This window comes from Phaseolus vulgaris, chromosome 7 (assembly GCF_000499845.2).
Source record: "Phaseolus vulgaris cultivar G19833 chromosome 7, P. vulgaris v2.0, whole genome shotgun sequence".
Taxonomy (NCBI): domain Eukaryota; kingdom Viridiplantae; phylum Streptophyta; class Magnoliopsida; order Fabales; family Fabaceae; genus Phaseolus; species Phaseolus vulgaris.
Window position 1 is genome coordinate 1,974,928 of NC_023753.2, and position 24,679 is coordinate 1,999,606.

A 24,679-nucleotide genomic window follows, 5' to 3' on the forward strand; every position below is an offset into this window, starting at 1 on the left:
TAACGCATGTCATTAATAATAAATATGAACACATAAAATAAAATATAATAAAAAGTAAAAAAACTAATGAAATATATAGAAGAAGAAAATTCAGATATTTTTATATTATCCATCTTCATCTAATCAGTTCATTATTTTTTTCTATAACAGATCACAAACTCATTATTTCTTTTCATTTCTCACTTCTCGTGTTCTATTTTTGAAATGAAATAAAAAAAAAAAAACAAACTCATTATTTTAATTCATTTCATACTAGTTTTTTTTTAAAAAAAATTTGAGAAAAAAAGGTAACACTCTCTAACCCACTAGTGTAATATTTCTTATATATGAACTTTTATATTTTTTTCATGTTGAAATAAAAGAATTTAAATAATTTTTTAAAATTTTAATAATAACTAATTGAAGTATTCTTATTTTTTAAAAATATTTTTGTACGAAATTTCATTTTAGGAACACAAAATAAAACCTCATTGTATGTTTTTTATAACCAATTTTAATTATAACTTATTGATAAGTTCAAGATTTTGAAAGAAAAAAAAGTCAATCTCGTATGATTTTTCTATAATTATAATTAGGTCGTCATGGATTGGATTTTCTAAAAATTAATCTAAATCCAAATAAATGGATTGGATTTAAAATTTATATCCATTTTAATTAGATCAAAAGTGGATTAAATCTACTTTTAATCCATTTTGTTAATTAGATTAAATTCACTTTGTCAATCACATTAAATACATTTTGATATGGACACATACTAACTTGACTCGAACCGGGTCTAAGCTGACTCAACCTGAACGTGGACCAACTCGGTTCGCCATCGGCCCGGGCCTGGACAACTTGACATCAGCCCGAGCTCAGACGACTCAACATCGGCCCGGGCCTAAATGATTCGACATCAGCCTGAGCTCGTTCGACTCGAACTCGGCTCGTGCCCGCTCGACTCGACATTAGCCAGGGCCCAATTGACTCGACATCGACCAGGGTCCGCTCCACTCGACATCGACTCGAGCCCGGAAGACTTAACATCGGTCTGGGCACGAACAACTCGACAATGGCCTAGGCCAGGACGACTCGAGATCGACTCGGGCCCGCTCGGCTTGACATCGACCTAAGCCCACTTGGCTCGACATTGGCCAGGGCCCAATCGACTCGACATAGACCCAGACCCGCTCCACTCGACATCGGCCCCAACCCGTTCAGCTTGACATCGGCCCGTGCCCGGGAGACTCGACATTGGCTCGGGCAGGCTCGGCTCAACATCGGCCTGGGCACAATCAACTCAACACGGGCCTGCGCACGAGGGATTCAACATGGGCCCAAGCCCAGACGACTCAACATTGACCCGGACAACTCAGTAATGACCCGGGCCTGGATTATTCGACATCAACCCGGGTCTGCTCTCGACATTGACTTAGCCCGGACGACTCGACATCGGTATCGGCCCGAACGACTCAACATCGGTCCGGATCCGAACGACTCAACATTGGCTCGTTCCCGCTCGGCTTGACATCGGTCCGGGCCCGTTCGGCTCGACATTAGCCAGGGCCCAATCGACTCGACATAGACCCAGGCCCGCTACACTTGACATCAGCCTGGACCCGTTCAACTCGACATTGACTCGGGCATTTTCGGCTCGACATTGGCCCAGGTTCGGGAGACTCGACATCGACCCGAGCCTAGGAGACTTGACATCGGTTTGAGCCCGTTCAACTCGACATCGGCCAAGGCCCAATCGACTCGACATCAACTCGGGCCCGCTCCACTCGACATCGACTCGGACCCGTTCGACTTGACATTGGCATGAGCCCGAGAGACTCGATATTGGCTCGGGCCCACTCGGCTTGACATCAGCCTGAGCCCGGGAGACTCGACATTGGCTCAGGCTTGTTTGACTGGACATTGGCCCAGACCCAAGAGACTCGACATCGGCCCGGGCCCGAAAGACTCAACATCAATTCGGGCTCGTTCAACTTGACATTGACTCGGGCCCGCTCCACTTGCATCGACCCGGGTTTAGGGTTTAGGGCCAGCTCAGCTTAACATCAACTCGGGAATGCACGACTCGACAACGGCCCAGACACGCTCGGCTCGAAATCGACCAGGGCCTGCTCGGCTCGATATGGGCTCGGGACTGCTCGGTTAGAGATTGGTCGGGCCGCGCTCGACTCGACATTGGCTGGATTGTCTTGGCTTAACTTGGATCGGGCCAAGTCAAAATTCATCCCAAAATACAATTTGGATAATCCAAAAATGTATTCAATCTATATCTAATCCATATCCAATTAAATGGATTGGATTTAAAATCCAAAAATATGGATTTGGATTTGAAATAAATCCATTTAAATGGATTAAAATTAATATGGATGGTTATGGATTGGATTTTGTAATTTGGATTTTTTACCCACCCTTAATTATAATCATATTAAATTATATACTTATATTTTTGTTATATATATAGTTTTAGGTATGTAATTTTAGTTTTCAAAATTGTTGATGTAACTCTAAATCCCCCAATAGCTTTCTGACAAAAAATAAGACAGTTATTCTGGATGATTGAATTTGAAAAAAAAATAAAAAATCATAATACATTTATATATTTGAACTGCTTGAATTTTCCTTTCCCATAAATTGATTTGGAGTAAAAAGCAAAAAGAAAGTAAATATATATAAAGTTTAGCAATAATTCTCAATACACACTTGCCGAAAGTCATAAGACTATGTTTTTTATTTGGATATTTCTTTTAAACCATTTATAAGAAGAAAATTATCCAAAGTTCAAGCCAAGTGTACAGGTTCCGAGTACGAACTCAACGACCGCTTCTCAACGATTTGTTATATGTATTTTTCAGAAATATATTTATTTAAAATCACAGTTGAACAATAAAATGAAATGAATATATCAATCCAACCCATCAAATAAAACCTGCACATCATTTAAGCTAATTTGATTATCGGTATTTCAAACTTGTAATTTCACAGGATTCAAATATCACTATTTCTGTAGTTGAAAACAAATTATTTATATGTGTATATACAGAAATACAAAACTATAAACCAGCTGAAAATTTCACATGCATTTTGTTATTAATTTAGCACAAATCTATTTGGTAGGGCGCCAAGAGCCGTTGGGTAAAACTAACTAACATAATTACATCTTTATGTATATAGTACATAAATAGAAGCATGTGTAGTTAGGTTGGTGATATATACTATAAACCCTTACTAACAAAATAGAAAGGGCATTCAATTTATTTTCTCTTTTCTATCTATAAACTCACCAATCCAACCTAATATTTCGGGAAAGGTACAGTTTATCAATGTATTCTATAATCGGAAGTGATGCAGCAATATACCTTTTCATCTTCTTCTCGGCTGATTGCTCTGCAAAACATTATCATATTCTGTAACATGAACTGATTGCAAGAAAATCTATGTAAATGATGATAGGATAAAGTTTGTTCAAAAACCCTTTGCTCACATCATATGTTTGATTATATACACTTTAATAAGCACACCACAGAACATAATAAAACAATGCAAATTACCTGTTTCATTCAGCTTCATCAAAAGTTGTTCTCTAGTTGGAAGTGTATACATCCCAGCGTACACAGCTGTTCGCACCGCCCATGTGTGATACGGAGCACAAACCTGTCCATAAGCTGTTGAAGCCACTTCCTTTAGAGAAGTATCGCTGAAGATGCCAAATTACAAATCAGATGTCAAAAACCCATGAGGTACTTGAATTAACTAAGCAAAATGGTAGAATTTATGAAGCTCTAGTTCAACGTGGGTGAAATTAAACAGACAGGAATTTTCCAATATATCATGGAAAATTCAGCATTGTATTTATGCTGCATACACAAAAAAGGTTTCTTACTCCGTAGATAAAAGCTGTTCGAATATAGCTCTGACCAGATCCAGACCCTGCCGAACTCTACGCAGATTACGTGAATAGCTTCCAGATGTTTTCACTGTGTCACTGGCAACATCAAAATCAAGAATATCCTGTAGAGTGGAATATGTCTTTGATGCTTCCAATAGTCCATGTAGCTGATCATATTAACATCGCATATTCATACAGTCAGAACAACTGGTCTAGAAAACATGATGAAGTGGAAATTTTGGGAGTTAAAGCAAAGATGATGCACTGAATATAAAGAGGAATTAGTTGAATGAGAATTAACTCTGAATATGAAGTTATGTACACAATGAGCATGGATCAAGTGTCATAAAACTGTGAACAGAAAAGCTTTTGGAATAGTATATTTAAAACCTTGAATGTATCAGAGTATACAGAGATCACCCAACATGAACCTGAAGTAAGATTTATGAACTACTACACCAAAGTTATATGTTACACCAAAATAAATGCATTTCCATCAAGAACAATGGGGAGAGGGTATCGAGCCTGTGGTTTACCAGTGAATTGTTTGCAAAGAATCCAAATTCAGTATGATCTCAAAAAATTGAAAGAAAAAGCGAAGATAACATGATTTATACCACAAGGAGTGACTAGAGGAAAATAAAGATTAAAAAAAACTAAATTCTGAAATCATAACAGTTAATCGCCAGCGCACGAATCAACGTTTCAGTTATCTTTTGGCCATTTTTCACATGCACCACCAACAAAATAAAACCTGGCTTTTTTAATCCACAGTGTTCGTTCGTCCAACCATTGTATCTGGAGTTCAAGTCTTCAAGAAATTCATTAAAAAAGATTTTTTTTGTTTATTTTCCTAAAATATGCTCCTTCCAAATCAATCCTGTTAGATGCAGCATTAGACACTATACATTTTCTCCAGTAAAAATTCGCACCGTGATTGATCGCGTCATGAAACTCAATTCTCCTTACCAAATCAAAAGTTGCAGTTATAAATTAGAAAAAAACAAATTACACTGATATTCCTCATTACTGTCTTCAAAATTCATTCATACAGAATCGGTTAGAGTAATCTGTTTTAAAACGGATTAAAATAGAAATGACTACAGAATTTGTTATACGCATTTATTTATTTAACGAGGATCATGACAGATGGTAGTTATGAAATTTGAAGAGTAGAAAGTGTGATCTATGATGAAAGAAAGAAAGAAAGAAAGAAACCTTGGCGACATATTCCAATTCAGCAAATTTGAAAGCGAGGCCGAGACAACGAAAGAGAACGGAGATGTGAGAGGCGGCCTCGCAGAAAGTGTTGAGGCGAATGTGGGTGTCGTGCTTCTCCTTCATCCACTTCGACAGTTCCTCAAACGCCTCTGCTATGGCCGTCAGAGGTTGCTCTATAACCTCGCCCTCCTCCATCTCCGGCATCCTATTCTTCCTTCGAACGATGGATCGATTATGGAATATCAATTACCGATTCCTTTGATTTCAATGTGCCTGCAAATGTCTGAAACGTCGAAAAAGAATTGGAACAGGAATTGGCAAAGGTAAAAACCAAAGCGCGTGTTTAGATCGTAAGGAATCAATTCGTTTCCCTCAAACCCGTGGAAGACAAACGTCCACCCACAATTGCTGACTTCTCGTTTGGGATTCAATATTCACGCGCCATTATTATTATCCCGCTTTCGGACTGCCGGCCTCTTTCAATTGGGCCCCGGCCCAGCCCATTTCTTTTTGTCTATGCTTTTTTTTATGTTATTCCTTAGTATTCTTATAAAAAAAACATAAAGCATTCTTCTTTAATAGTTAATAAAAATATTAAAAGATTTCTTATTCTTCTAGAATATATATTTTTAATTAAATATTATGTGAAATATCATAAAATTATAATAATAAGTATTATTATTCTATTTTTTATAACAATTTTTTAATACAAATAAAAGTACGGTTCATACTTAAACCCTTAAACCTAAACACATATATCATTTAACTTATAAGAAAAAATCTTAAAACATTAATTTAGAATAAATTTTATTAAAACAATTTGAAATTTACAATATACAATAATATATAAATATATGTTATTCGAAATAAAATATCTCTCAAATCCTTATGAGGTTTCATAATTATAAACATTTTCTCAAATCAAGATCTAAGAAAAATAATATCAATATACTCTCTTTTTACGTCAATAGAACTCACATAAACTAGAAATTAGATTATCACCTACATCCTTTGGTACAACAAAAATATAAGGGACTATAATACAATCAGGAATAACAATAACAACTCAATTTAGATAGTGCAATAACTTACATCTCTCTTAATTTAAATTATTTAAATTATCAATCAAGTCAATATATCTACTTTCAATTGTGAGTTTCACTATTCAAATACTACAAAAATAGAAACCAAGTCATATTACCACCCCAAATTTTTCCATTAAACTCAACTCAATACAGACATATCTTAATTCATGCCTATTTTATTTCCCCACTTTCATACTAATCCCATAAAACACATTCCACATAAAAAATTATATGAAACAGTTCATTTAATTTAATAAACAGAATATTGTTTAAACAATATTGTTCACTTAAAAGTAAAAATAAAAAATATACACTCTCACTTAGTTAAGATGTAAAATATTGCTTGAACAACATAAAAATTGTTAGAATTTTTTTTCCTCGAGTAATCATCCATGACTTGGAGGGACTTAATAATGTCTTGATTTGTGTTTTTTTTTTTTTTTTTTGTCTTCGGTAGCTCAGCAACACACCTATGGTTTTTGGTCAGGCAGGGGAGGTTGGTGACATTTACGGCCTCCAGCAAGCATGAATTCAAATTTATTCTGGCAGTCAGTAGCTTTATATTGGTTTCTACATGGCAGCAAGTACAATTATGACGGTACATATTTGATTTACAAGTTAAATCATGTTTAAAAATTGAGAAATAACTTACATTTATCATACATGGTCATCCTAGCTCGTTTCATCGACACCTCATTCAGAATTACCAAAATTTCATTATAAATGTTGACGTGAAAAGTGTATAATAAGAAAACTTTCAAAATATGGTTGATTTGATTTTTAATAAGTTCTTAACATTTTAATTAATTCCAACATCTATTCAACTTAATTTTGTTTATGATAAATTTCAAAACACGGTAACTATTTTAAAATTATTTCCATGTATTTCAGAGACGACTAATTTGGCAACTGTGAACAACTAGGGCAGAAAAAAAAAATGCACAATCACAAATGGTAAAAACTAAAAAGGATGGCAGAAAAGGCGGGGCAAACAACTATTTATATGAATACTAAGAAAGCCTCGAGGAACTTGGAGGAAATGATAAATACAAGGGCAACATAAAGGAGAGGCTAAAACTTATCCACTTGAGATTGTCAATATCAAACTTTAACCCATTAAACATCGAGTGTAACAAAGACCCATCGAGAAAAAAAGTTGAAAAGAAATAATTTGGCAAATTGGAAAGGAGATCTATTGTTCATCAAACTCGTGAATGTGATCTAAAAGGTAGTTCGCAGCCAATTCCTCATTTTTGTTACACGCGAAGTAGACCTCCAATACGATTGCACGATCAAAACCCATTGCTTCAAGCTGAAAACAAAAACCACAACTCAAATTATTATAAATTTCAGTCACAACTCATCAGATTATTATAAATTTCAGACGACAGACGAGCTAATCAACATGTTAACCGCTGGTGCTCCTCGGAAACAATAGGGGTCTGTTAAAAAATAATCACTGATAAAGTCCTTTAAAACAATACCCCTGATGTTCTGAGGAACGGGACGGAGGCCGAATTCGAACTATGCTTAAAGCCGGCTAAACAAATGTGTAGTGCTAATATTACAACAATCACTACTCTTGAAACACTCAATAAACATATGCATCACATCCTAACGAGAAACCATGATAAAGATAGCCAAAGCACCAGAGAGATGCGTAGGTTTATCATTTAATGATTTATATAAAAACAAAAAGTCAAACTTACACGTTCAATTGCTTGGCGCTCCTCAGCAGTGACGGTCACTGCTTGTGGCATGCCACCAGCCAGCTGCCCCAATATGTTCCTGAAGTTGAACAAGTCAGTGAAAATGGACAGATGATCCCCTAGCAAGACCTTCCCCTCCCATCTCTACACACAAAGAACATTAGCAAAGAACAGCAAAAGATGATCCCTTACCCTTCACCACCTTCCACAGGTTCATTTATCAGGCGAAGGAAATCAGCTTGATGATCTCGAATCAATCTCATAAGATGAGGATTTTGTTTGCCAAGCTCCTGTAGCATAGGCTGAAGCAAGAACAAGATTCAGAAAACCCTGAAGAAGACAACATAGGCTACAGTGATACACTACTGAGGAAAAGAAGAAAACCTGCAATATTTGTGGATTAGCCTGCACCATAGCCCGCAAGGCTTGAAACTGAAATGCAAATGAACATAATTGAAACATCTATTTAAAGCATATCTATGAAGCAAGAAATTCAGTTTAAATGAAGAGAAAGATAATAAATACTTGTTGACTGTTGCGTAGAAAATCCAATGAGCCAGCACCAGCAGCACCAGCACCCACGTTGGGAAGGCCCTGTTACACAAAATTCAGTATACAACCCAAAGGTTCCATTTTCTCTTCAATAAATAAATGTGTAATAACTACCTGCGGAAAAAGGTCTAAAGGATTAGCATTAGGTCCAGTTGAGGTAACCGGAGCAGGTTGTTCTGTCTGTGGAGCCGCAGCAGCAGGAGGATTTGCAGGTTGAGCACCTGCAGGTGCTCTGGCTACAACTGGAGCTTCAGCTTGTTCAGGGATTCCCTAACATTGATGAATGATAATTTGAATTAAAAAAGGGAAAAAGGCAACAAAAAATCACAAAAGAAAAGAAACCACCTTCCACTCACATAACTACAATGCTCAACTGAACTAAAAAAATGCAACTGAAATATTTGGCGGACAAAAGTCATCAAGCACAAAGAATTTAACATCTAAAATTCACATACAGAATACAAATATTCAACAGCTCTCTCGGGGTTGTTATAAGCAGCTCGAAGTGCACGGACAACAGTATCCCTGTCCCAGCTCCCTCCACCCATGTCAATAATTTGCTGAATTGTTCCCTCCAAGTTGCTACCAGCAACGAGATTGGATGCCGCTAGCCCATAGACATCAGACCCCTCCCTGCTTCAGAAAGACATTCTTTTAATAACAGAATCTAAAAAAAGAATCAAGCAAGTTGAAGAGTTCTGTCTTTGAGGATACAAAAATGACAGCAACTTTAAACTCTACATTCCATACATGTCATGGCAGGAAACAAAATACATACACAGGAGTTCCTGGAGAAATAGAAGCAGGAGGAGCTGGTGCTGGAGAAGGTGAAGATTCAGGTGCAGTAACAGTTGCAGGCCTGTCAAATTGAAGTGAAGCCTTTAAATAACACATAATACATATTAAAATAATTGAAATTGATATTTCTCTAAACAAATAAAATAATCCTGTAAAGATTAGTCACTGACAGTGCCTCAGTTGCAGCAGGAGCTTGAGGTGCAGTTGAAACTGGCGTTGTTGAAGTAGGAGGCGCACTAGTCTGTGGTGTCTGCAGTGAATACACAATTTGTAGAGAACGTTTAGATAACGCATAAGAGATATTATGCTTTGGTCTTACCATATCCCGTAATAGGGTAAAGCCTAAATGATAGAAACATTGCAAACTATTGTCACCTTGGTCGATGGCGCAGTAGAAGTAGTAGATCCGTCAGCAGATGTGCTCTTACTCTAGCATATTTCAAACACATAACTCTAATTTAGTGCAAAATAAATCAATACAATTGTGATACAGAATATGCAACATACTATCTTTTTTTTAAAAAAATAAAAAAATGAACTAAAGAAAAATTTACCTTGGATAGCATAATTACAATGAAACTATTTTCAGCTACGTTATTCTCCTCCAAGGTAGTAGCATCCTTCAGAACTTTCCCTTGGTGAATTAGCATTTGCAGTGCAGCAGGATAGACATCTACACCCTGAACAGTTTCAATACTTTTCTTCACTTCAGAAACCTGAAAAGAATATGCACAATTACAAATAATGTAACATGCCAGTTACTGATGTTCAAAAAGACCAGAATTACCTAGAAGTGAATCACAAATCCCGTAAATCTAAAAGATGAAGCATTGACACATTTGACGATATAGAACTCCACATTTAGGTCACATCAAGTATTTAGAAAAATTCAATTGTTAGAAACATGCAACTTCTAAAATGACTAAAAAACGAACACTATTCACATAAAGAGTGCAGTCCTAGATTTCAAGACAATACTCATGCTGACAATAAGAAGTATTAATCCAAAGATTGCCAATGTGGAACTTATTCACTATCACATGCCAAGAAGCCCAAACTTACAAAAACAGATTTCCCACTAATAATAGAATCCAGAGGACCATCAATAAAAAAATTGCCACTAATTCACACGAGCAATGATGAACCGGAAGACAAAAGTTAATAAAAATAAGGTTATCTAGCCAAAGAATGTTCTGACGAGAATGACACAGTTCATTCGTTCCCCATCATATTCCACAAACCAAATCAATCATCACTCCGAAAAAGCAGGAATTAACTTTCAAGTAACAAAGTTAATCCAAATTGCCATCAAAATTAAATTAGAATTGAGGTAAGCAAAACACCAAACCCTAATTAACACTCAATTTCAGGGCTGTATAAGGAAGAGAAGCTTTTGAGACAATTCAAGGACGGGACGCAATTAGAGGCCGAAATAGAAAGGGGAAATTCAGAAGGAAACCCAATCGAACAAGTTTAGAGTAACAAACCGTGTCTTGCGGCTGCACTTCGATTTCGAAGTGAGTGCCTTTGAGAGTCTTCACGAAAACCTTCATCTTCGTCACGGCTATCGCAATAAGGCGCCACGAACAGCGTCGGAAGTCACGCCGGTATGGTAAAGTTCCGCCGATCCGAAGACAGCAACGACACCGTTGTAGAGAAGAAAGGAACAAGAGAGAGTGAGGAAAATGCGCAACAAATGTGAAGAGAAAACCTCCTTTCTCTCATAGAAATAAAAATAAATAAATAAATAAAAAGAGATATGATATACAGAAAATGTTCTAGTTTATGTTAATGGTTGTGTGAGGAATGTCACGCGCATTTGGGAGCGTGACTAAACGCGCAGCTTCGATGGGGGTAGAGGAGCGACGTGTACGGTGCAGATGAAGTAGGATGGGTGAGAGTTGAAATAGAGAGTTAGCTAGATTTTTGTGTCTGACATGGCGGGCGGGAACCTTTTATAAATCTTTGGATCATGTGTTTGTTTTTTTTTATAAATATTAACACCATAATCTTTTTAATTTAATTTTATTAGGATTAAGATCATTACTGTTTTTTTTCAACATTAAATAATTTGAATATGTTACTATTGTTATAACAAACTATCTATTTTCTGTTGTATACTATAAAATACTATTTATTTATTTTTGTTATATTCGTTGGATCACCTTATTAGATTAAAAATATATAAATTTTAATTTGTGGCTTTTAAATAATATTTATGTAAATTAAAATTTTCAATAATAATAAATAAACCTTTATAAAAAAATACTATGAGTATTCATCAAATCTTGTAATTGTTGGAAGACGCAATCTCTTCGTAGTAGGTAAAATCAAAATGCTTTATTGACCATACTTCACATAATGTGTTTTGTGTTGGCAACGATTTGTTGAATGAATTATTAGATTGAGTTAGAAATGACTTATTGAAATGATATTTGGAATAAGCCAAGTGTGGCTTGTTAAAATAATATTTGGATTGAGATAACATGTTGAAAGAATACATGTCAAAGTTAGTCATGAGTGACGATCTAAAATAATACTCAGTTGTACCTCGTAACATTAGTATGCATGTGAAAAGTTTGATTAAGAATTTGATGCAGTATGTTGTATTATACAAATCGGTATAAAATCTGTTATACTTAAGTATTTTCTTCTTTCTCTTTATCTCTTTTACTTTTCACATTATTGTCATATGTGTTATTTAAGAAAAGAGAATAACGACTCAAACTAAGTTTGAAAAATGACTTGTTTAAGTAGATATGTGAGAAAGTTAAAGTTATGTTTGATACGTTGGATTAGATGAATTTTGAACTTAAAAATAAGTCATTAACAAATTGTATAAAAATACAGTCTAGATTATCACCATCAAGTGACATTTGATATTAAAAGAATATTTATAACACAATTAAACCCTCTCATATATATATATATATATATATATATATATATATATATATATATATATATATATAACCTGCACATCCTATTGGATTTTACCTATTGGATTTCAATTAAAAAAAAAATCATTTTTCTAATATTTATCATATCAAATTCTTTAACCATTGAGCTCTTAAATGTATTAATCAATTAATCGTCACTAATCGTGTATATGAGATCACTACATGTGAGAAGTACTTTAAGAAAAATGTACTAATACAATATGATTATATTTAACTAAACCAAACTTTTAGACTTGCTTTAGACTATATAAAACCTCATGAAGTTTACAAATCGTATACTCACATCCCTTCTTCACATAACACATTGATCCACACATACATCCTTTAAAGATTGATACAAAAAAAAAAAGCCAATTTCACATCAAGTTAATACAATTTTCACCCTCTATTTATCGTAATGTCTATTATAATTCTCTAAGTATTTATTCTACTCACAAAATCAAACACCTGTGCATAAGTCACCAAATACTACTGATGAGCATATATTTATTCACACTCACTAGCCTTATTCATAGATTATTGGACTATAATAATAAATAAATCCATTGTTTTAATTAATATTCTTATAATTGAGTTTATTTGGGCCTTAACTATTATTATTGTTAATTTTGTCTTTTTAGAGTAAATTATCTAATGGGCCAAATATGCAAAAGTCCAAGTTGCTTCTTGAACCAAAACAGAAAAAATATTCTGAGGAGAAGAAAGAGAAAATAAATGCTACAAGATTCCAGAAACAGAATTGGAAGCAAATCTTCTGCAAAAGAAAAAGAATTATGGAAAATAAAACTGTTTACAAAATCTAAACTGCAATATTTTCCCAAGATCCTTGGAGCAGAAAAGCCTATAAAAGGACACAAGCATCAAGGAGAAAAAGAGAGAGTTTTCATAGGGTTTTCTTAGTTTCTTTTCTTCTTTGCAATTCTTTTGTTTTGCCTCCGCATGGAAGGCTAAACCTTTTTGGTTGGTTCTTTTGTAATTCCCCATTGAGTTCTGAGGTTTTGTTCCAATAAAAGTTTCGATTTTTAATTCTCTATAACAGTTGTTTTTATTGTCTAATCTCCTGGAAAACTGGTTTTTGTGAGAGGTTGTACTTGAACGCATGATTGAGAGTCTTCCTTATCTTAAACTTTGGTTTCTTAGTTAGTTCGCATTGTTCTAATTAATTTCTTGGGCGCATGATTCAAGGGAGAGGAGGTAAGCATTCTCATGGAGTATACGCATGGAACAAAGTGGGTATTGATTAAACTAGTACACGCATGCTTTACTGGTGAGTTTCAGTTGAATCAGATCGGCGCATGTTCAATCTGGTTGAGCTCTGTTGGAGGATTGAGAAAAGATTAATCTTTAGAGAACCTGTGAAGAATTCAATGGTGGAAGAACTTGGGATCAACCGCTTTTTATTTGCTATTTTAATCTATTTTATATTTTCTGCACAACTATCTCAAATCCCCTTTTTATCTTTATTGTTATTGCTAACTTTTATTGCTTGCAGATATATTTTAAACATTGATCAACTGATTTTACTATTGGATTCGTTGGGAAACGACTTGGGGACATTTGTCCACAATTATACTAGCATCTCTCTAGTGTTAGACAGGTCTATGCTAGAATCATATTAATTTGACAGCAAAACGACAGCTATCAACTACTATGAATAATCATTTACCATTAACTTGGCATTATGCTTGACTACTTATTACTCAACCAACCTCATTCAACTTTATTTTGTATATCTATGTAGCATTTATCTTTTTTTTTCTCCAAAGACAAATTAGTATGTTCGCATGTCACGTTCCTTACAATGTACATAATTTTATAATTCACAACATGTTTGTTTTTCGTGCAACTTTAAAACATATTTGCTTTTTGCAATCAATTAGGTCATGTGCATTGTCTCTCCTCATTCTGAGAATTCTTCTTCTTACATAATTTTTATTCTAGTTAGTCGTATGTCTATTTATGATCTCCTTCATTAATGATTATTTTATTATCCTCAATATGTGATTAATTCATTTATATTTCATTAGACTTGTCATGTGCTTTATCTTTTCTTCAACATCAATAATCTTTTCATTATTTTACTATCAGATTTTATTAATAATTATGTTAAATTTTTATTGAGTGTCTTCGTAAAAATCACATATTCCTCATGCATTTTGATGAGCAAGACACAATTGCAATACTTGTTTTTATGTTTTGTTCTTCATGTGTCTATGTATCAAAAGTCCTAAAATTCTCAAATTGCACATTTCACACCATTCAAAATCTTATCTAATGTTTGATTCTTCATACCCAATGTTGATAATCTATTTAGTATATTATATATTATCCAACGCAAAAGGATTTTAAAGTAATATTCTAACTAAAGTCATGATGATTTTATTCTTTCTCACACTCACCTCCTTTTTATTGAATTGAGTATGAGTTGTAGTTAATCATCTTTTATCTTTTGTTTCCATTAAAAAAAAATTAACTTCGAATATGTGAACTATCTATTCTTATTAGTCTTGGATTAAAAAAAAAAAACTTTAAATTTACTATTCTTTTTTTGTCAAGACATTAATACACACTCAGGGCTTTGAATTGGCATTAAGCCTCCTTTAGGCCATGTTTGTTTCAGGGCGATGGAAGGAAGGTATTCACCGTGTGCGAAGAAATTGTGAAAATCAATACACATATAGCCAAATATACACGGAAATCGAAAAAAGTTACAATTTACTTTATTCGCTGGATTGCGAAGAAAGTTACAATTTACTAAATAAATATATATTTATTTAATTAATTAATTACAATTTACGTTTTTATCCTTTTCATTTTACATTTAAATTATTATTATTTTTATTTAAATAAATTTATAATTTAAATATAAAATTATAAAAAATAATAATTATAAATAACATAATTAATCATATTATATATAATAAATTATAAATATAAATAAAAAAAAACTTTTTAATAATATAGAAATAAATTTATATAATAATTATATTAATTACAAAAAATAAAGATAAAAATAATAATATATTTAATGTAAAAATAAGTTTTTATCAAATATTTATAATTATAAATATTTATAATTTATAAATAAATAAATAAAATTAATTTTTTAACAAATTTTAGATATAAGAGTAAATTTGTAAAATTACATTCTTATCAATTAAAAAAAATATAATTTCAATCATACCTATCACATCATTCACAAACTTTCATAAACTTTCCCTACACTTTCCACTCTATTTACCTTAATCCAAACACCTTAAGTTTCTTTACACTTTCCCTTCAAATCATCTCAAATCCACTCCCTCATTTTCACTCTCTCATCCAAACAAAGTATATAAAAGTGTAAATAAGTTGAGTGATCAACCATTTAAAGTTTAGGTTTGATACGTGGAAGAAAAATTGCCTTAGTATGTCTTGTATAAAAAACAGTAAAACAAACTTAACTTGTTTAGTTTTTCTTTTTATTAAAAACTGTCTTGCACTAGTTTTTAACCTTTTTCTTTTAGTAATAAACATTTTAATATTGATGATAATCAATATAAAAAAAACTTGCTAGGTAAAATTTAAGCATTACATACTTTCATCTTCACAGTCCATCAAATAAAATAATAATGGTTTCTTAACAACTAAAAACGATTTTTTTTGGAAGCCACTATAAAAAGTGAGATGTTAATAAATTGATATTAAAGCTTATAAATTTTGAATTTGAATAATTTAAATAATTGAATCCAAGATCATTTAAGTAGTCAAATTCGAATAAACATTTTTTGTAGGTAACTTGCGTTTTGGGCTGAAGTGGGTATTACTCGCGTGCACAGGGCTTACACTTTTGGAGCCCATAATACCATTGAAACACCAGTTGTTTTAAGCTCGAAATTTTAGCTCTCATTTTACAATGTCACTATTAAGTATATTAAATTGAAAATAAATTAAAAGATTGCATTAACTATTTCAAAATTAAGCATCCATCATTCGGAAGAGAAACAAAAATAAAATAATATACCTGATTAAATGTTTATTTTTCAAGTTTTGTATCATATTTCTGCATTTTTTGTTTTCAAAAAAATGTACTCCCTAATTTTAATAAAATAAATTACTTTAACTCTATGTTGGAGATCGTGAATAAAAATATTAATATTTTATAAAAATCTAACTTTATAAATTAATTTTATAAAATTAAATTATACTTTAATTTAAGAAAATAATATTATTTTCATTATTATTTGAACATAGAAAATGACATTCCCTATAATATTTCGTTGTATATAATAATCTTTATTTACTGTTTTTCAATGCATATATTATATTTAAAACTGTACCTCAAAATCGAAAGAAATTGCTTTTCAACATTTTTGTCGGGAAAAAAGTCTACTACGATTAATCTCAATTTTCTGTACAATGTCACAATTTCCTCAGTGCTATTAACTATTTTCCCAATCAAATAAGGAATACATGTATGTTCATTATTAAAAAATAACTATATAATAATATATGCATTTGAAACCTCTCGACCCGTGGTACTTACTTTTCGTTTGGCCTTCTTCCTAATTTTTTAAGTAGGTTTGACAAATATAAAATTAATCTATTACCTTTACATATTTTTTTTATATAAAAAGTTTAGGCTATGCAAATCATAATAGGAGAATTCTTATATTAAGAACACGATAGGCTCAACACAATCACTCGGTAGGATAAACTCTTACAAAGTGAACTTTAAGCCTAACTCAATCCCGTAAAACCAGTTCATAGGATTGAGGTCTGCACCCACTTATATACAATGAGAGACTCTAATCTCTAGTCGATGTGGGATCTCCAACATCTTAGTTTGTTATTTTTTTTTAATATTTTAATCATTTACATGTATTTTGCATTAATTTAATGGGTAGTTGGATTTCGCTTATACTTTTTTAAGTCTTTGTCTTTGTTTTTATTTTTCATATTTTGACCAACTAATAATTTCTCAATTGACTAAACCATCATACATTGTATTTTATCATATCACACCTGCAAATATTACAATTTATATATTAAATATGCTGCAACTTATTTTTGGTTTGTGTATTTTTATATTTCTTCGACGCTGTGTAATATTTATATAACATGTGTTTATTCATAAGTTTATATATATATATATATATATATATATATATATATATATTTAATAGTTACTATATTTTGTTCCTTGTGCATAACTTTAAATGGTTAAATAAACTTAAATTTAAAATAGACAAATATTTATCAATACTTGGAGTACATTGTGAGCGATAAATATTGTATTTTATAAAATAGTTAAGCTTTTATATATTTTGTACTTTTATATATTTATATTTTACTTACCAGACTCGTATACGAAAATTAAAATAATTATACTTTCTATTGTTTTCAAATATAATATAAAACTCTTGTTTTTTTGGTGTTAATACATTGACAATTTATGAGATTAACTAAATCATTTAATAGGAAATTTGCAGTTTTTAATTTATATATTTCATAAATATTGAAAAATACTATAACTTTGTGTATGTTTAAATATAAATACATTGATTTAAGAAAAATACTATAACAATTTGAATGGTCTATTATTCACATTTTTTCACAACAAGGAAAAAAAGTATCACCTAGTAAATTTAAGAATAAAAAACCAGACATGCAAATCTCGTAATAATCGTGCACCTTTTCAAAATCTGTCTCCTTCTCGCGTGAAACAAAAGTATATATTATTTTGCACCTAATGATTTTAAAATTCATTTTTAAAATTTTAAAATTGTCTTTTATTCTGGAATTAGAAATCCAGAACTCTGGAATAAATTTTGTGTTCTGAAAATAAAATTTAAAAATATATTCTGGAAAACAATTTTTTTTTAAATATTCCAAAAATTCAAATATAAAAATATATTATAAAAAATCCAGAAAATTATTTTGAAAATATAAATCTGGTTGAGAACACATTTTGTCCTACACTCTGTTATTTAAATTAAAAGATGACATTTTTATCATTTTACATAAACTATTGGGTGCAAGAAGCAATTGCCCCTTCCTAGTAAATATAAATTGATATGGGCCGAGTATTGCCCATATCTCACGGGCCAGAATTGGGCCGAAGCTAGTTGCAAAAGTCCTTCGCAAGCGCAATTTTCTTCTTCTTTGCACGTGGTTGTAATAATTTTTCTTCACAGAAATTAAAAATATACCCACCGGAAGCATTTAAAAAAAAATATATTACTCCAAAAACTACAAATACCAGCTTTGGTGTTAAAACTAATCAAATACATTTTTTTCATAAATTAAAATTAATTCATAAATTGAAATAATAAAAAATATATTTAATCTACACATAATTTATTTATTCCCACTATGGATACAAAGACGAGAAAGTTTAAAAACTATCTGAATATGTCATACCGAAAATATTATAAAAATATTTTTAAAAAACTATATGTAAATTGTTTATTTTAAATTTATTATACTGTATTAAAACCATATATTTATTTATCTTTCTTACTATTAAATACACTGGTCTGTGTAAATAATCAAACTTATAATAAAAGTACAACTTTATATAATGTACTGTCTAGGCCGAAAGGTCAACTGAAAGTCTCGACTGACCGAAAGGTTGTACGGCCGAAAGGTCAACCGAAAGTCTCGACGCCGAAAGGTCAACTGAAAGTCTCGACCGACCGTGAGGCTCTGACGCCGAAAGGTCAACTGAAAGTCTTGACCGACCGAGAGGTTGTGCGGCCGAAAGGTCAACCGAAAGTCTCGACCGACCGAAAGGTTGTGCGTAAAATTAAATTAGTGATTATAGCAAAGCCCATAAGATGGGCCCAAATATACAGGTGTGTGTTTTCAAAATGTTAGGTGCAAAAAGAAAAGACCTAAGTAACTCTTAAGCCCAATAAGAGAGCCTTATAAATAGAGGTTCAGCTCAAAAGGTAAGGAGAATTTCAATTGATCTGATAAGCAAAAAACTATATCTGACTTTGGCATCGGAGCGCCTTGCAGGTACACACACCCACCTGTGAGGAGAAGAAGCCGAGAGCCCAACCCGAGAAGAAGCCGAGATCACCTAGCTGAAGGAAAAGCCGAGAGCACCTAGGTGAAGGAGAAGACGAGAGCACCTAGCTGAAGGAGAAGCCGAGAGCTCTTAGCCGAAGGAGAAGCCGAGAGCACTTAGCCGAAAGAGAAGCCGAGAGCTCTTAGCCGAAGGAGAAGCCGAGAGCACTTAGCCGAAAGAGAAGCCGAGAGCATCTACCTTGAGGAGAAGTCTAGAGCACCCAATGTGAGAAGAGACCGAGAGAGTCCAGCCCAAAGTTCGGAAGATTTGTATAAGAGTTAATCTTGTCAACCTAATTTTAGTGTTCTTGGTCCTTGTTGTAAGAACGTATACTATTAAATATTCATTCTATAACTTTTAAATAAGTCATTTTTATTATAACTACTAATGATTTTATTTAAAACAATAGTAGACTATAGATACATTAGCCCTTAAAAACTTGATGATAAAACAAATTTTTAAAATAACTTATAGGTAAGACTTTCACGCAAATCATACCTTAAAAAACGTTAGACACCATCTTTATTCTTTTCCATGAAAGCCAAATTTAGGTGTGGTTTGTTTCCATCCATTAGCTAAAAGTCATAAGGTTATTCTATTAAATCATAAGTGCTACAAAAAATAACTTTAAAAATAATTGAAAAAATATAGAAAAGAGACATTTTTTTATAGAATATTTTTATAAATATGTTTTTATTAATAAAATATGTTTTTATAGTGTTTTAAAAAGATTCAACATATGGAACTTCAAGTTTAAATAAAAAATATTTGTGTTAGAGATAAGGACATTTCATTGTATATAAGTGGGTGCAAACCTCACCCCATGAGCCGATTTTATGGGGTTGAGTTAGACTTAAAAGTTCACTTCGTAATATGGTATCAGAGTCATTTCGCGCATATCATAACAATATGAGCCGATTTTATGAGATTGAATTAGGCTTAAAACTTCACTTCATAATATAGTATAGAGCCCTTTCGAGTTTATCCCAACGAGTGTTTGTTGGGCTTATCAGGCCACCGCCACCCGCTATCGGACCGTTATCAGACCACCCATAATATGTTGTCTCACGCACGAGTGGTAACTCTCGACGTGAGGGAGTGTGTTGGAGATAAAGACATTTTATTGTATATAAATGGGTGCAAACCTCATCCCATGAACCAATTTTATGAGGTTGAGTTAAGCTTAAAAGTTGAATTCGTAATAATCTAATATAATAGTAATTACAAAAGAAAAGTTTTGGGTGGAATAAGTTAATTTATGCAGATAGAAAAGCTTTAACAGTATGTATGTACAATAGAGCAAAACAAAAATAGGATTATTTAAAGACCTTAAACTAAATGGTTACCTAAGTGAAGCATTTGAATAGTGGTATGCAGCATCATTTTCCTTAAGTGGATTATCCCATCTAATTAATTTTCTTTTATTTGGGTAGGAATTGGTATTCTATGAATTAGGTTTACCTATCATTTTAAGCCTACCATCACTCTTCTCCATAGGTTCCAAAAGAAAGAATATATAGAAAAGGAAAAGAAAGCTAAAACCATGTCCTTTTCTGTGTGAAAGGGTGATTTTCTTTTTTATTTTGTACCTTGCAAGAACAGTTGTATTTTTGTTTATTTCGTAAATCTGACTTCACTTTTGCAGTAATTGAATAACCGTTGAATTGGATTCCACAGTTAGAGTGCGGTGAGGTGTGATCCACTTGTAAAGCTTTTATAGAACCTACAGTTCTTTACTCACCAAAAATGGTGTGCAAGAAATTGAACCAACACATTCAACTTAAGCCCAAAATCCACCACCCTCTTTTCTTCTTCTACCACCCAAGATTAACAGTACCATCATCACGTGCATTTCATTATTCTCAATCAATTTGAATTACCTTTCAACCCCCACTATTTTGTCATTAAAAAACTCTACCACTCCTTGTACAAAGAAAGAAAAAATGACAGTTGCAATTTTCAAACCAAAATTTACAAAGAGAGAGAAACCAAGTCTTCTTCTATGGGTCTACCTTTCTTGTCCTTCTTAATGTCTCTACTCATTTAATATTTCCCGAGTTTCGGTCTATGATGACGAAGTAATATATGGTTGGTAAAAATAATAAATATTTTTTATGATGTATTTTTATTTTAGATGTAATTCATAATAAGACACCATAAGCATATTCCGAATTATAATTTTCAAAAGCTCCTCCGTTTTCTTTTTTCTCCCTTTGCATTTGTTACTGCTTAAGTCTCACTCTTTTTCTCCGTTGCTTAGATGAAGTTCATATCCATCAATTATCTTTTAAAGAATATACTTTACTTACATAGTATGTAGATGGAGAGTATAAAATTTGTATGAAGTTTTATCCTTCGATCTATTTTTTAAAAGAGAGAAGATAAATGAAATTGTTCTCAAACGGGTGTTGGAGCCTAAAGAACGATTGTCTTGCTTCTTCACTCGGTCGGTCGTTACTACACTTAGCTTTATGATTTATCTTCCTCCTCTCGATCGTCTGGTAGCACAGGGTGGGATGGTACCTGCATAATATACTCCGACGATTAAGTCAATCAGGGTGTCGGCACTCGGTTGACATATACCTGATTCTTAAATTTTGTGCTTATTTATATTATCTTAATGGACATTCGTTAGTTGGCCGGATTAGGAGGTTGATTCGTGTTTAGAGTTGCGCTAAATAACTCTTAATTATGGGTTAGCCTTGCTGACTTGATCAACCCATGAGTCGTCATGGGTCGGTCGACCACGTGTTGTCACGTGATCTTCTTATCGCGATCGAGTGACTAGATGGTTCAAAATTCTGACTGACTCACCGAGTCGTCCGATGCTACCAGTACAAAAATTAAAACTTCAGGAGAGTAAATATTTTTATATTTTTTTGCTTTTTTATGCTTGTATTGATTATTTTTCATAAGAAAAGAGAAATAGCGGGGAGTAAGATTTCAACGTAGAAATGATAATTGTGTTGAATTCAAAAATATCGAAAAATGTAATTTTTTTATTTTTATAATATTAAGTTTTTTTAAATGATAAAAATATTTTAAGTATGTTTTATTATAAATATTTCAAGTGTACTAGGTAAAATATCCTATATTTTAAAATGTGATATTGTATAACTATAAATAGATATCAATTTTCTTCTAGAATACTAGAATCCATATTCTCTTCTCTTTTCAATAAAAAAAAGGTTATAATCCAAATTGTTCTCTCTTTTTTTTATAGAAAATAGAATTTGAAACATATGAAAAAAAAATTAAAATTAAAAAATATATATCTATAAGATTAATATCGCTTAATTAAACAACAGAAATCATACTGACCAAAAATTATAAAACAAATCAATACCACTCACTTATTAAGAAACACATATACTACCAACTATTCTTGATAAATAAAATAAAAATTGAAGAACAAAATATAAAATTAAACGAATATTACTAATAATTTATTTTTCTTCATATCAATCAGCATAATTATTCTCTCAGTTTAGTTTTGACTTTCACACCAAACAAAAAGATTAAAATTTGGAAGGAGTGTTTTTCAGTCTAGCATTACCTCATCTAGCAAAAAAAATAGAGATTATTTATAGTTTTTTAATTGCAAAACTTAATTAATATTTATTAAAAAAATATAGTTGGTGGATTCGATTAGATGTAGGAACACAAAATTAAGTGCAGACTCTAGATTTTAACATAGTGAATATTTTAATTTGAATTATGGTCAAATGGTTTTCAGCCAGAAGCATTCCTTAATAAAAGTATTAAAAATATAACTAAGAAATTTCCTTTGAATCTCTTTATCCTAAACTTCTTCTGTAATTCCCTTCATCAAGAAAGAAGGGAACAAAAAACAGTGAATCAAAGAAAATATATACATCTCTAATACCCATTTCCTTTTTTTTTTCTTTTAACTAAATATATCTATTGTGTGGGCAACGTCTCGTGCCGCCACGTATCGGAAAATTCCGTGGAGTCATAATACACATCCGAATGATCGAAAAGTTTCTCAAACGCAGCGTATTCGGTTGCAGTATCGCACTCGTAACCGAACCCCATTCCCAAATCAAACGAATCGTATCTTGAAATATGGTCCTCAAACTCCCACAACTCGCCGATTCCGGACGAGTCAGACGCCACTCGAATCAACTCAGTCTCCTCGTTTATCTTCTCCGGCACCGACGAGTTTCCGGCAGGAGGAAGACCTAGCTCGTCGTCGGAAGCCTCGAGGAGGTACCCGATCTGCGCCTGAGACTCGCCGGAATCTGACGTCACGCCGGAGATCTCCTCCTGAAGACTCTTCATGACGGAGTCAAGGTCCTGAGAGGAAGGCGCATCGTCGGCGTCGTCGAAGAAGCCGAGTAAATCGTCCCGGAGTCGCTTCGCCTCGGGCGATTCGAGAACTGAGTCATCGGAGTCATCTCGGAGTCGCTTCTTGCAACCGGAATCGGAATCGGCCATGCTGAAAAAGAAGAGCAAAACGGTAGCGTTTTGGGGATAAGATTAAGGAGACACGTTTAATCGGTGGTGTTTCAAGGAGAGTTGACACGGCGTGTTGTGGTGGCGAAGAGATCTCGCGAGGCTTATATATAAAGGGGGACAATGGAGAGAGAAAGAAAAGAGGGAGGGAGAGAGAGAGTACGGTGTAATGATGGTGACGACGCAGGCGCGTGGGACCGAATTTTAGCCCATCACACACAGACTTTGATTTTGCCTTTTTGTTTTCATGTTTCTCATTTTTTTATTATTTTTATTTTTAGCAGTTTCTGGTTTTGCTGTGAAAAGAATAGGGTGGCTGCTTTTTCCTTTTTTAAAATATTAAATTGAGTTGAATTTGGAGTTGGAGTCCGGGTCAGTTGCGTGGGTCCCACTCGCCTAGTCAATGACCGCTTTTGGTGCTTTATTCGGCCCGGTTCGGCTGGTGTTTTTTTAGGTGTTTTGGTTGGTAGTAAAAGGAAAAGAAAGCAAGGGTTAAGTGTGAGGGCATTTTCATAATTAAACATGTTGCTTTATTTTTAATTTTATTTTTTAATTATACATATTTAAAGTTTTGTTTTTTGTTTTTTTTATATAGTAGTGATGGGATTTGAATAGACTTGGAAATTGCAAGCTTGGTGCGAAGGGAATGCGTTGGCGTTGTGAAAAGCTTTAAATGAAAGGTTTAGTTGAGTGGTGGCAACGTCAATAAAATAAAATTGCATTAAAAATCTTCTTTACGATAATGCTGCCCACTATCACTGCCTCAATCAATGGATTACACCTATTTTTATCTTCTCTATCTTTATTAATCATCATTTCGACTATTCCTATTTGCCAAGAAGATACACATTTGCTTTCCAGATCTCAACGTTTCTCATGTGCTTCAATATCTTCCCTAAAAAACAACTATTTTCTTTTTAAAAAAATTTACTCATCAAAAA

The 24,679-nt window shown here is 32.9% G+C and overlaps 3 protein-coding genes across 4 annotated transcripts; all 3 read right to left on the reverse strand.

The window, feature by feature from the left end:
* Window positions 1–3,052: 3,052 nt before the first annotated feature.
* On the reverse strand, window positions 3,053–5,622 carry LOC137828472 (ACD11 homolog protein-like). The gene is given in 5 exon segments (XM_068635075.1): window positions 3,053–3,310; window positions 3,313–3,381; window positions 3,546–3,691; window positions 3,878–4,050; window positions 5,102–5,622. Coding segments are annotated over 5 exon segments (618 nt in total). The 5' UTR covers window positions 5,309–5,622; the 3' UTR covers window positions 3,053–3,287.
* Window positions 5,623–7,160: 1,538 nt separating this feature from the next.
* LOC137828233 (ubiquitin receptor RAD23c-like) lies at window positions 7,161–11,009 on the reverse strand. Of its 2 annotated transcripts, none has more exons than XM_068634716.1 (12): window positions 10,736–11,009; window positions 9,803–9,964; window positions 9,624–9,677; window positions 9,419–9,498; window positions 9,229–9,309; window positions 8,906–9,083; window positions 8,565–8,720; window positions 8,424–8,492; window positions 8,283–8,330; window positions 8,091–8,200; window positions 7,899–7,977; window positions 7,161–7,501 (listed from the first exon to the last, which is right to left on the reverse strand). In XM_068634716.1, exons 1-12 carry the CDS (start codon window positions 10,799–10,801, stop codon window positions 7,382–7,384), a joined length of 1,203 nt encoding a protein of 400 aa, XP_068490817.1. In that variant the 5' UTR covers window positions 10,802–11,009; the 3' UTR covers window positions 7,161–7,381. The 2 variants fall into 2 exon arrangements, with proteins under 2 accessions (XP_068490817.1, XP_068490816.1); XM_068634715.1 differs by having other exon boundaries at window positions 8,906–9,086; window positions 10,736–10,984.
* An 11,939-nt stretch (window positions 11,010–22,948) lies between these two features.
* On the reverse strand, window positions 22,949–24,169 carry LOC137827906 (uncharacterized). Its single transcript, XM_068634279.1, has one exon. It carries the CDS (start codon window positions 23,718–23,720, stop codon window positions 23,184–23,186), a length of 537 nt encoding a protein of 178 aa, XP_068490380.1. The 5' UTR covers window positions 23,721–24,169; the 3' UTR covers window positions 22,949–23,183.
* Window positions 24,170–24,679: the final 510 nt, after the last annotated feature.

Coding starts and splice junctions, on each gene's coding strand:
- LOC137828233 (XM_068634715.1), bottom strand. CDS start 10,801: ATGAAGGTTTTCGTGAAGACTCTCAAAGGCACTCACTTCGAAATCGAA. Junction 8,493..8,564: donor CTTTAGACCTTTTTCCGCAG/GTAGTTATTACA, acceptor TTTGTGTAACAG/GGCCTTCCCAACGTGGGTGC. Junction 7,978..8,090: donor CCTGTGGAAGGTGGTGAAGG/GTAAGGGATCAT, acceptor GTTCAACTTCAG/GAACATATTGGGGCAGCTGG.
- LOC137827906 (XM_068634279.1), bottom strand. CDS start 23,720: ATGGCCGATTCCGATTCCGGTTGCAAGAAGCGACTCCGAGATGACTCC.